We start from the raw sequence: 13,462 nt of genomic DNA, 5'->3' as shown, positions 1-13,462 counted from the left end.
ACAAAGGCATCACTGTCATCGCAGTCATTGCTACCAAACCTGCGACTGTATTTCCTTCCTGGCTTTGGCTTTCCACAATACCTTACTGTCTGCAAAAATAGGTCAATGTGTGAGCCAAAAGCTTCACTGTGCCAGTGTAAGAACAGCAGGGCATTGCTATGGTCTACGGTGAAAGGAAGGAGGAAGGAGGAGCTCGGTTTTCAATTTGTGTCTGACCACAGGAAGCCAGCGAAGAGAGATACAGAGAAAATGAGAGATTTAACATTTGAAGAAACAAAGGTAATTTTTTAAGCATTATAAAACATAAAAAAATCTGTTCTGTTACACAATGTAATTTCAAAGTATTCATTAGGTGATGACTGTTTGAAATGAAAATAAATCGCAAAAAAACTTTTCTACTGTTGTTGAATATTTTGAAAGATAATTTACTTAAGGCCTTACCTAGGATTTTAAAAGACCTAGTTCTCTTATGCACCCAAGGTCTATACATGGAAAATTGTATTTTTACATACTGTAATTCCTCTGCTCCATTGAAATGAAACTTAACATGGTTTTGCATTCAAATTTCGCTCCAAGTCACTGTTTTGCAAGTGTCAAGCCTAAATCATGAGCTGTCAAGCAGTCAAATCATGGGAAAAAGTCAGAGTCAAGCAATGAGTTTTATTTTTAAATTAAACATCCATTTTAAAAAGCCAATCTTACTAATATTGTATAAAATCATGAAGCCATTTCCAAATGTGTTTTTAAAAAATAATCAAAAAAGTTTTTGAACAGATTTTTCATGTTTTTAAAGAGTTCTCCTCTGCTCACCAAGCCTGTATTTATTTGATCCAAAATATACAAAAGCAGTAATACTGTGGAATATTTTTACTATTTATAATAACTGCTTTCTATTTGAATATATTTTAAAATCTAAATTTTCAGCATCATTACTCGTGTCTTCAGTCTCACATGATATTATTATCATCAATATTTAAAACAGTTGAGTAATTTTTTAGGACTCTTTGTTGAATAGAAAGATCCAAAAATCAGTATTCATCTGAAATAAAAAGCTTTTATAACATTATACACGATACCATTAAAACGCTTGGAGTCAGTATAATTGTTTTATTTTTATTTTTTAGCAAGGATGCTTTAAGTTGATCAAAAGTCATTTATAATATTACAAAAGATTTCTCTTTCAGATAAATGCTGTTCTTCTGAACTGCATATCAATCAAAGAAACCTAAAAACATTCTACTCAGCTGTTTTCAACATAATAATAAATGTTTTTTGAGCAGCAAATCAGAATATTAGAATGATTTCTGAAAGATTGTGTGACTGGAGTAATGATGCTAAAAAAATCAGCCTTGAAATCACAAGAATAAGTTAGAATAAGTTATTTTAAATAGTAAAAATATTTCAAAATTTTTGCTGTACTTTGGATCAAATAAATGCAAGCTTGATGAGCAGAAGAGACCTCTTTAAAAACATTAATAATCTTGCCGTTCAAAAACTTTTGACTGGTAAATTATTTTTTAATATAATTAAAAACTTGAAATGTATGTAAAACAATTACTTTGGGAAAATCTATGGCAGAGAATGAATCTGTAAAATACTCAAATATTAAACAATAGTCAACAAAATAGCTAGCTCAGTATACTACTACAGATAACATAAATTGTTTGCTGACATAACTTAGTGGATTTGATAGCACTTTCTGTCTACGTATGTTTTATTTATCACTTTAAATAGCTATTTTTTTCTGCACACACTTAATACTTTCCTAACAAACATCTCCACTCAACAGTTCAAATACTGAGTAACTAGTATGAAATATTCAAATGCACATACATATTAAATGATAATAACTTCTGTATTATAACACATTGGTCAATTTAATTCTTCTATTTTAACATAAACCATTCAAACCTTAACATTAAGTTATGCATTACATTTTTTTCCCATGAAATACTCAACTCAAGCCCAATTTTCACTGGATGTGTCAGGCCAATGACATCATAATGACATCATGTGAAACCTCTGACCAGCTTTTAATGCTCTTACATTACAAACCTAAAATTGAAGACAACCCGAGTGTTCTTGAGTGCAAGACGCCTAATTACAACAAAATCCACCTTTGTATGAAACTTGAAGCTGATGATACGCTCCCAAGTCCTGTCCCAACAAGTCTGCAAGCACAACCCTATGACAACCCTCCTTAAATTATTGTGCGTAATGCTTTTCAAACTGCTTCATGAAAGCCTGATGACTCAACCTTACATGGCACACACTAGACATTCCCATTAATGGGTTAAACCCACAGAATTAATTTTCAGCACCTATACACACCATCCTAAATACAAAGCTGCTAGAAACCTGACAACTTACAAAATGAATGCAACTATGCTTTGTGTTCTGCTGCGTGCCAACATTTAGTTTGCAAGACCTGCCAATTTGTACCGTGAAAAGACATTAGCATGATATTACCTAGCTTTGTTGTCTTCTAAATAAACAAGTACATTAACGTTTGAAAAAAACGCTATTAGTGTGATCACATCTCTGTGGCATCACTGGCATGTTAAAATAATATTTTGTCAAATAAAACAAGGTGGTTGTTTGGTAGTACACATTTAAGCTCTTCCAACATACACCTGTTTTGTTCTTATCACCTGCAGGCTAGCTGACAGCAACAGTTGCGTTAATGGACAACTCCCTCTAACACTTTTCTTGCAATATTATGACTATTGTCGGGCCCAATCTAAATGGGCGTTAACACGCTGTCTCCTCTGGGAATTAACGAGTCCATTCTTTCTGTCAGGACACACCCTAAACCCTGCAGGTACTGCACTTGTGCTCAAACGCATAAATTGTTGTCATATTCACATATGCGTGCAACTACACACACTAAAGCCTGGCTTACATTAAAGCTTGTTCTCCCGGGTCAGCTTACAAGCCAGCGGCAAGAACAAACCCAGAAGAAAGTGTGTGTGATACAGTACCTATTGCTCGTGTATTCCATGTAAAGGCATTAAAGTCAAGTCAAGGGTAACTTTAGGTGTGTATGTTTGTGTGCTAACCATATGAATGCATACAAACAGTTTTCAGGCTTACATGTTATGTGTGCATGTTTGCATACAGAGTAAACGTCATTACCTCAGGCGGTTCAGGGCTCTTGACTGGGCTGGATAACTGGCTGTAGACAGATGTTTGTCCATTCATGTTCTAAATACAGAAGAACAAAACATTAATGAATGAGAGCTTGTGCTAGAAGTACCAAAAAAGCGTACATTTTTGTAACCTGTATCTTTAAAAGATTTAATGTTTTTGCTATTTTGATACAAAGGAAAGAAACTAACTTTATAATATTATTACTATGTTATAATAATTATATTTGAATTATATTTATAAGGAATTATAATTATAGTATTATTAAACATTTGAGGTTAACTTATAGGCAATATACTGTAAAGTGATTTAAAAATATCACACTTTTCACTTCAGTGAATAAACTTGTTGACTACAAATAAACTATTGAACACGTGAACACGTCCACCATTATTGCTCAGAAAAAAAAAAGATACAGTTTTATGACCAATAGAAGGGTGTGGTATTAAATGGCGTAATTTGCCACAAGAGGAACTGATTTTAAACAGCATATTACAGGCTTTTCTGCAAAAGTGAAACTGTTTAACAAAATACATAGAATGCAAAAACAAAAACAAAAAAGACTGCAATAAATTGTGACAAAAGTGTTGTGACAAAGTGATCCAAACTGACAATGAAAAATCTTGTCCGGCGTTCAACCTGTCAGTTAAAATCTACCTTCATTGTTTAGTTGACTTTTGCCTAAATGCTCGTAAGTGTTCATAGCAAAAATATGATGAAATTGGAATTTGTCACCACAAATTTGACCACAAAACCAGTCTTAATTAGTATGGGTATATTTGTAGCAATAGACAAAAATACATTGCATGGGTCAAAGTTATCGATTTTCTTTTATGACAAAAATCATTGGGATATTAAGTAAAGATCATGTTCCATTAAAATATTTTGTAAATTACCTACTGTAAATATATTAAAACTTAATTTATGATTAGTAATATGCATCGCTAAGAACTTAAATAGTTGTATCTCAGCCAAATATCTCACTCCCAGTTTTCCCATTTCACATCAACCCATTAAAATTTTACAATGCTAATTATTATAAAATTTAGCATACACATCCTGTCAAACACAGGCTGTATACCAAATTTACTGAGAGAAGTAGGTCTAGTTATTATTAGCTAATTAGGTTTAAAAATATGACTGCATTGTAAATGCTCATATCAGACACTTGGAATTTTAATTAAATAAATATTTTTGTGTAGGTGTGAGCCATAATGAGTATTTGATCTGTATCTTGTGAAGGGCAGATTTCATAAAACTTGGAACAAGAATTCATGTCAAACAACGTCTGATCATAGGGGGCGCTAAAGAAACCTAAACTTTTGAATTACATTATGTGCTCACATTTAACTTAAATACACGACTACAGCATGTAATCAGCACCATCTTTTCTTTTGCCAATTTTGGTCATTTTCTACACTTTTCCAAACTACCTGGAACCCTGTAAGCAGCTACACTGTGAATACTATATGATAATTAAATTATATTTTAATGAGATGTAACACAAAAGGAAAGAGAAAAATTAAAATTTATCACTTACAACTTGTCTGTAGACGTCGGTTTCGTCGACGCTGCTGATGCTGACGGGCCGGACGTTCTGTACGTTCTGTACGTACATATAATTAGGTTGCACGACGCGCGGCGCCTGACTCAGGTATACGATGGACTCAGCGGGCCGCTGCTGCGTTACCTGTTGCACAGGCACCAGGTAACGCGCGCCCCCGTACATCACGTTCCCCTCCACTTGGCTGTTAATGTACTGGACCTGCTGTAGCTGAGCTCCCGCGAGGTTTACCGTTCGGTAAGTCGTCGAACCTTCACTTAGACCGACTGGAGTGGAAGTCAGGACAGTCTGTGTGCTCGGTTCCGCGACGGTCACTGTCTTCAATGTCTTTATACTTTGGGAGTATGGTAGAGTCATTTCTGCGTTTGTGTAAGTCCAGAATATTAAAGAAAAAATACCATTGATATGAAAATTAGTTCGGTGAAGTTAGCGAAACTCTTCTGCGTGCCGCTGCCCGACTCCTGAAGTGCCTCCAGTGAAGCTGTATAAATGAGAAGAGGCGTGTTTTCCTAAGCACTCCTCCCTCAGCTCAAATGTCCCAGTATAGAAGAAACGAAGCCACAGGGAGGAGGAAATATCTGACGTTTTCACTCGTTTACTGTGGTTGTATTAAACCTAATGAGTTATCTACTTAGACAACATTTCTGGCCATAAGTCACTAACTTAGTTTCTGTAATGATAAATTATAATATATTGTTACATTATGTAAATTATATGTGGATGATGTAATTTACTCACAAATTCAGTTGTTTCTCATATAATTTTTGACTGCTCGTTGCAAGACATAACTTGTCTGAGTTTGCAGATAATGCCAAAAGCCCAGTTACTAGCTTGTGCTTGGAGGTATTTAAAAATCAGGGGTTTAAAATTTTTTTTCGTATTCGCTTTGCGACCCTCTATCGGCCATAACAGCACTATGTAAGTTTGGGTCGTCGGGTCGCGGTTTTGTAGTTCAAATGAGACTACAAATGCGACTTGCTTTACGGCAGGCTTCACAAAAGGTTTTCATACTTTTATAAAGTCATACAACATACTCTACCTTGTCACTGGACATCGTTATTTCCAAAGCCCGTCCTGGATAGCCTCCAAACAAATAACGTGCATGTGACGCGACGGTAGGCTAAATTATTTACGACAGCGGTAATGGACAATTCCGCTTCCAACCTGTAGAGGGAGCGTTGAGGGAAAAGTTACTTAGTGCTGCTTTAAATGGGAACATTTTATATAAAATTCATTTTAAAAAGATATTCTTTTTTTAATTCATGGAGATAAGTCATTGAAAATATGCCTTGCTTTGGTGCAAGATTTCTTTTAACAAACACTTTTAAAATAAAAAATACATGATACTACCATAACCATGGCTGCAGCGGATTGACTCATTAGCCATTCCCACTCCCTAATATAGTTGTTTTCACTTGTTTTGCTTTTAGATTTATGTTTTAAAAAGTCACTATTATAACATTTAAAAATCACTTTTTGTCAAAGTTCAGCACTGTTTTGTACTGAAGTCCTATTGTACAAATGTCCTATTTTAAATTCAAATCAGCATGTTTTGGCAAAATGTGAAAATGTTGTATCCCTGTTAAAAATCTCCTAAGTTTCTCCTGAATGTACACGAACATTCATTCACAAACATACCACTACTTTTTTTTATTTTTTGATAGATTAAGCTTACCAGTCTCTGATTGTTCTTTTGCTGTCCTCATTTAAATCCATTATTTTTATGCATTATCCCCCCCCCCCCCCTTTATCTTTTTCTGTTCTGTGTGTGTGACTGTGTCTAAGGGGTGTGCGATAATGTCAAAAAATTATATCTCTATGTTTTCTGTAATTTTATCAATAACAATAATTAGACGATATTGCTGAGTGTATTATTGTGCTGGTACTTTGGCAGGTTTAGGACTGCCATGGACAGCTGACTCCCAAAGCTTCTGATATCTTCAGGTTATGTGCTGATTAGATAGATTTTTACATTTTATGTGCATTTTTACCTTTATTTTTTGTTCTAAACTAATTAAATGTATGAATCACTTTGTGTCAAATTCTTAAATGTAATCAACAAATTCAAATAGTATGACACTATGTGGCATCATTTAGATGCATTTACACAGGCTATTTAATGAAAGACATTAATGCATTTAAACTGCAGTTCCCTCTCAGTCGGTCTCTTCGACGTCACGTTGGAGACCGACGAATTGGGATATCGCTTTAGAGATACCAATCCTCTTCGTGTGTAAACTAAACGAGCCAATGCACATTGGCATGCATGATTGCATCCAGCTGTCGCTGATCACAGCGTGAGCATAAATACACAGCAGGTGCAATGCATAGACAGCATTTCGCTTCGGAGCCAATCTTCGTATGGTGAGACGGCGAGAGACGGACTTTGGACTCTTCAACTGTTTGTGTTGGCGGCACGGCGCGTCAGCAGTGGTGGTCTCCTGTGGGTGGAAAAGCGCACAGTTAAGGACTGCACTACCCGCCTTCTGTGTCGCAGCGGGCATCTCCCCTGTGCGCTTCAGCACTAAAGAGCAGTTTTCTAAAAGAGTGCCACGGGTGAACATCTTTTTAAAGACGAGGTGTTTGAAACACAATGCCTTTTCACCCGTGCGTTTCTGGATGCGGTCGTTACCTGGCGCCAGGTGATGGTCACGATCGCTGTCTGACGTGTCTGGGTATTGAGCACGCTCAGGCGGCGTTTGTGGATGAGTCATGCCGTCATTGCGGCGGCATGTCCATCACGGAGCTGCGGACCAGACTCCGCTTCCTGCAAAGGGGCGGGGTGCCAGTTCCTCTGCCCAAATCTACCGTTCTGGCAGAGGGCTGACTGGTCTGACGGTGACGGTGGGGAATTTCCCGGCGGACAATCCGTTGGGGGTTCATCCTTCCACCGACAGTCCGTTCCATCTGGAGCTCCCAGAAGAGTGTTCTGGTCCTCCTCGTGAGGAACCGCTCATTACTTTTGGGGCTCCCCCTGACGACCGGATGTCAATCGCTGCATCGGGGGGTGAGCCAGACTTCTCGGGGGAGGACGATTCCGCTGGGCGGTCAGCGATACCGGATACCGACCCCGAGATGATGGCTATGCTTGCCCGGGCCACCGAGAGGGTAGGGCTTGAATGGAACCCTCCATCACGTCCCAACCCCTCTCGGCTGGATGATTGGTATTCGCTGCCCTCCCGCGGGTACATCGGTGGTCCCGCTGGTTTCCTCTTGTATGTTGGCTGGGAGCCTGGAGAGGGCTTCCCAGTCCGTCTTGCTGGCTCCTCCGAACCATCAGACTCGGCTACGCGATTCAGTTCGCCCGGCGTCCTCCCCAGTTCAGGGGCATCCAATTCACTACAGTGAAAGTAGCAGATGCCCCTGTCCTGCGTGCAGAGATTGCTACCTTGCTGGCGAAGGAAGCAATAGAGCCGGTCCCTCCAGCCGATATGAAGACAGGGTTTTACAGTCCCTACTTCATAGTACCCAAGAAAAGCGGTGGATTACAACCGATCCTGGACCTGCGCGTCTTGAATCGAGCTCTTCACAAGCTACCTTTCAAGATGCTCACACAAAAACACATCCTCAGATGTGTTCGTCCCCAGGATTGGTTCGCAGCGATCGACCTGAAGGATGCGTACTTTCATGTTTCGATCCTTCCGCGCCACAGACCATTTCTGCGGTTCGCGTTCGAAGGCAGAGCATATCAGTACAAGGTCCTGCCCTTCGGGCTGTCCCTCTCGCCCCGTGTCTTCACGAAAGTCGCGGTGGCGGCCCTTGTTCCCCTCAAAGAACAGGGCGTTCGTATCCTCAACTACCTCGACGACTAGCTGATACTAGCACACTCTCGAGGGCAGTTATGCGAACACAGGGACCTGGTGTTGGCACACCTCGCCCGCTTGGGCCTTCGGGTCAACTGGGAAAAGAGCAAACTCTCTCCTGTGCAGAGGATCTCTTTTCTTGGTGTGGAACTGGACTCGCCTCACACAAGAGCGTGCTCAGACGGTGCTGAACTGCTTGAATATGTTCAAGAGCAGGAAAGTGGTCCCACTGAAACAATTTCAGAGGCTCCTGGGGCATATGGCAGCAGCTACGGCAGTTATACCGCTTGGACTGCTCCATATGAGACCACTTCAGCACTGGCTTCGTGGCCGAGTCCCGAGGAGAGCGTGGCAGCGCAGCACTCTCCGGGTCAAAGTAACCTCGGCCTGTCGTCTAACCTTCACCCCGTGGTCAGACCTAGCTTTTCTTCGGGCAGGAGTTCCCTTAGAAGCAGGTCTCCAGGCACGCTGTGGTACACACGTCCAGACCTCTGGAAACTACATGTCTGGTCCCTTGACGGGACGCGGAGGTTCTGAGTGATCTACCCCAAGGAGTGGTAGACACCATCACTTCGGCGAGAGCTGCATCCACGAGACATGCTTACGCCTTGAAGTGGAACCTGTTCATCGAGTGGGCTATCTCAAGAAATGAGGATCCCCGAAGATGCCCGATCGGAGTCGTGCTCACCTTTTTGCAGCAAGGGTTGGAGCGTAGGCTGTCGCCCTCCACCCTTAAGGTCTATGTAGCCGCTATCTCTGCAAACCATGACCCCATTGAAGGAAGGTCGGTGGGTAAGCACGACCTGGTTGTCAGGTTTCTCAGGGGAGCGAGGAGGTTAAATCCTCCTAGGCCCCCCTCCGTACCCTCTTGGGACCTGTCTCTGGTGCTCACAGCACTACAGCGGGTCCCCTTTGAGCCTTTACAGTCAGTCGAGCTGAAGTATCTCTCTATGAAGACTCTGCTCCTGCTTGCATTGGCCTCCATCAAGAGGGTAGGGGACCTGCAGGCATTTTTGGTCGACGATTCGTGCCTTCAGTTCGGGCCGGCAGATTCCCAGGTAACCCTGAGGCCCCGGCCTGGCTACGTGCCCAAGGTTCCCACTACTCCCTTCAGGGATCAAGTGGTGAGCCTGCAAGCACTGCCCCCGGAGGAGGCAGACCCAGCCCTAGCTTTGCTTTGTCCCGTCCGAGCATTAAGATGCTACGTCGACCGGACGCAAAGCTTCAGGACCTCAGACCAGCTCTTTATTTGTGCATTTACACAGGACGTCAGCGTCAATGCCTCTTGTTTACTTTGAATGAAGTGACGTCAATCATTTCCAGTTGAAAATATTTAAATCAGCCAATCAGATCACCTTAGGCAAATACACTATTATTTGGAAAAACATCACTCTTCGTGTGAATAACTATATCAGATTTTGTAAATATAAAAGTCATACAGGGGCATATTTTTTTTGGTTTTTGCGATATACTCAATAATGTCAAATTGCATATCATTTAAACAACAGTTACATGTTTTTATTTAAAATGCTAAACAAAAGTTAAATACAAATGTTTCCTTTCATCATTTTTAACAAATACTCTTTTGAATATTTATAAATTTATATTAAAGATGATTTTTACAGAATGATTTAGGCAAAACGGCACCCTATCCACTGCATTTAGTGCATACCCCATGTCTGCACTATATTATCTTTAATAAAGGTAATAAAGGAACACTACAGCAAATGTCCAATTATCCATGATAATACCATGGTGTCAAGACATGTGTACTTTTTGTAAACAATTAGTGGATATGCATATACACAGCCTTTTAATTAACAGAGTAGAATAATTATGGCTGATAGTAAGGTATGCAAACGTAAACAGGATGCAAGAACAGCTTCGTGCTAATGTTAATGTAACTTGTTAATAAAAATAAGAATTTTATTAACAGCAACAGCCATTTTAACCCTGCTGAAAAAAAATAATAGAAACTATCACAGAATTTGTAATGGTTTTACTGGTCATAATGGGAATTGTACTGGTTTTAAAGGGGTCATCGGGTGCCCATTTTCCACAAGCTCATATGATTCTTTAGGGTCTTAATGAAAAGTCTCTAGTCAAGTCACCTTTATTTATATAGCGCCTTTTACAATACAGATTGTGTCAAAGCAACTGCACAGTATTTAAACAGCACAATAGTGTGTAAGTAACGCATTATTGTAACAATCAATTTTCAGTTAAAAGCAGTTCATCAATGAATTCAGTGATATCATCGTCAGTTCAGTTCAAATAGTGTACGATATCGCTGGAAAGTGTCCCCAACTAAGCAAGCCAGAGGCGACAGCGGCAAGGAACCAAAACTCCACAGGTGACAGAAATGGAGAAAAAAACCTTGGGAGAAACCAGGCTCAGTCGGGGGACCAGTTCTCCTCTGGCCAGACCAAACAACAGTTTGTACCAATGTCTGATTGTAGAGAACTCATCAGGATCCTGTGGTGTAGTGCCGATGGCCGTCAAGGTTGGCGAGGTCTTTATTGGTGATCCGCCTTGGAGCTCATCTGGTTGACATCCACGGCTATTGAAGTCATCTCTAGGTGGTGATCCATGATCTAAGCTGGGTACGGACTGGATCCGGGGGACTGGAGTGACCATCTGATCCGGATATAGGCTGGATCTGGTGGCTACGGTGACCTCGGAATAAGAATGAAACAGACTAATATTAGCGTAGATGCCATTCTTTTTACGATGCAACGAGTGCATCAGGTGTTATGGGAGGTGTTTTCGGTTCCGGTTGACCTAATTAATGCAGCCTAACAATCCTTTAACGGATTTGAATTATAGAAATGTGTTAATGATTTTATGTGTAAGCCAGGTTAAAGAGATGTGTCTTTAATCTAGATTTAAACTGACAGAGTGTGTCTGCCTCCCGAACAGTGTTAGGTAGATTGTTCCAGAGTTTAGGCGCTAGATAAGAAAATGATCTGCCGCCGGCAGTTGATTTTGATATTCTAGGTATTATCAAATTGCCAGAATTTTGAGAACGCAGCGGACGTGAAGGACTATAATACGATAGGAGCTCGTTCAAGTACTGAGGAGCTAAACCATTGAGGGCTTTATAAGTAACTAGCAAGATTTTAAAATCTATACGATGTTTAATAGGGAGCCAATGCAGTGTTGACAGAACCGGGCTAATATGGTCATACTTTCTGGTTCTAGTAAGAACTCTAGCTGCTGCATTTTGGACCAGCTGGAGTTTGTTTATTAAGCGTGCAGAACAACCACCCAATAAAGCATTACAATAATCTATCCTTGAGGTCATGAACGCATGAATTAATGTTTCAGCATTTGACATTGATAGCATAGGTCGTAATTTCGATATATTTTTAAGATGGAAAAATGCGGTTTTGCAGATGCTAGAAATGTGGCTTTCAAAGGAGAGATTGCTATCGAATAGGACGCCTAGGTTCCTAACTGATGACGACGAATTTACAGAGCAGCCATCTAGTATTAGACTGTGTTTTAGGTCATTACTTGTGGAGGTTTTAGGTCCAATAATTAATACCTCTGTTTTTTCAGAATTTAACAGTAAGAAGTTATTCGCCATCCAGTTTTTAATATCAGCTATGCATTCTGTTAGTTTTTCGAATGGATATGTTTTTCCGGGCTGCGAAGAAATATAGAGCTGAGTATCATCAGCGTAACAATGAAAGCTAACACCATGTTTCCTGATGATATCTCCCAAGGGTAACATGTAAAGCGTAAAAAGTAATGGCCCTAGCACTGAGCCTTGAGGTACTCCATACTGCACTTGCGATCTAAATGATACCTCTTCATTTATTGCCACAAACTGATGACGGTCAGATAAGTACGATTTGAACCATGCCAGTGCACTACCATTAATGCCTACATAATTTTCAAGTCTATTTAAAAGAATGTTGTGGTCAATAGTATCAAATGCGGCACTAAGATCCAGTAGCACTAATAGAGAGATGCAACCACGATCGCTTGACAATAGCAGGTCATTTGTTACTCTAATTAGAGCAGTCTCAGTACTATGATATGGTCTAAAACCTGACTGGAAATCCTCGCAGATACCATTTTTCTCTAAGAAGGAGCATAATTGTGAGGATACTACCTTTTCTAGTACCTTTGACAGAAAAGGGAGATTCGAAATTGGTCTGTAGTTAATTAATTCATAGGGGTCAAGTTGTGGTTTTTTAATGAGTGGCTTAATAACAGCTATTTTGAAGGTTTTGGGGACATATCCTAATGATAGTGACGAATTAATAATATTCAGAAGAGGATCTATGACTTCTGGAAGTACCTCCTTTAGTAGCTTAGATGGAATAGGGTCTAACATACATGTTGTGGGTTTAGATGATTTAACAATCTAATATTTTACAATCTCTAATATACTTTGGTTAAAAATTCTCAATAGTAGTGTAGAAAAACACCCTTTTACCCTTCATCTCTGCAGAATTTCAGCTCATTTTAAGACATGGCCCCTTTAAATGCCACCAAGCTCTGCTCGCCCCACCTCTCTCTGGGATTATGTTTACTTTAGCCGCATTTAGCCACGTTTATTGGCAAAATTTACCAACAAGCACATTATTAAGAAAGGCCATTTGCAAAGATGCATAAAAAACCCTTATACTCACTTCTGCTGTTGGTAAGGCTGCATCAGGAATAATTCACATGAAGATAGACGCATATGTAGATCGGGATTGCCGCTTTCCATTTAAAAACGAAAGTAATGTTAAACCTTTGCATCTTCAGCGGCTCAGATGTCCGTAGTAAATGACTACTGCTATGTTCATTATTACATCCAACAACAGAACACCTCAATCACTCAATTAGAGTCTTCCTCTGCACCTGAGTCACACAATGGTAATTGTATTCAGACTGTTTCAGCTCGGTGAGGGCGGGGCTAAGGTAAGACGCTAATGTCAATCAAATGTGTTTC

The 13,462-nt window shown here is 40.1% G+C and overlaps 1 protein-coding gene across 1 annotated transcript in view; it reads right to left on the bottom strand.

Moving 5' to 3' along the window:
• The window catches only part of pof1b (POF1B actin binding protein), a 30,714-nt gene extending 25,542 nt beyond the window's left edge, over window positions 1-5,172 (bottom strand). The window contains exons 1-2 of the mRNA XM_073824428.1: window positions 4,688-5,172; window positions 3,136-3,204 (exon numbers count right to left, since the gene is read on the bottom strand). Of these exons, the coding sequence (XP_073680529.1) occupies window positions 3,136-3,204; window positions 4,688-5,068 (450 nt within the window). The 5' untranslated portion in view covers window positions 5,069-5,172. The remainder of the gene's footprint in view (window positions 1-3,135; window positions 3,205-4,687) is intronic.
• Between the last annotated feature and the right edge of the window lie 8,290 nt (window positions 5,173-13,462).

The sequence above is a fragment of the Garra rufa genome, chromosome 19, assembly GCF_049309525.1.
Source record: "Garra rufa chromosome 19, GarRuf1.0, whole genome shotgun sequence".
In the NCBI taxonomy this organism is placed as follows: domain Eukaryota; kingdom Metazoa; phylum Chordata; class Actinopteri; order Cypriniformes; family Cyprinidae; genus Garra; species Garra rufa.
Note: the sequence above shows the minus strand (reverse complement) of the source record. Positions and strands in the feature narration are given on the sequence as shown.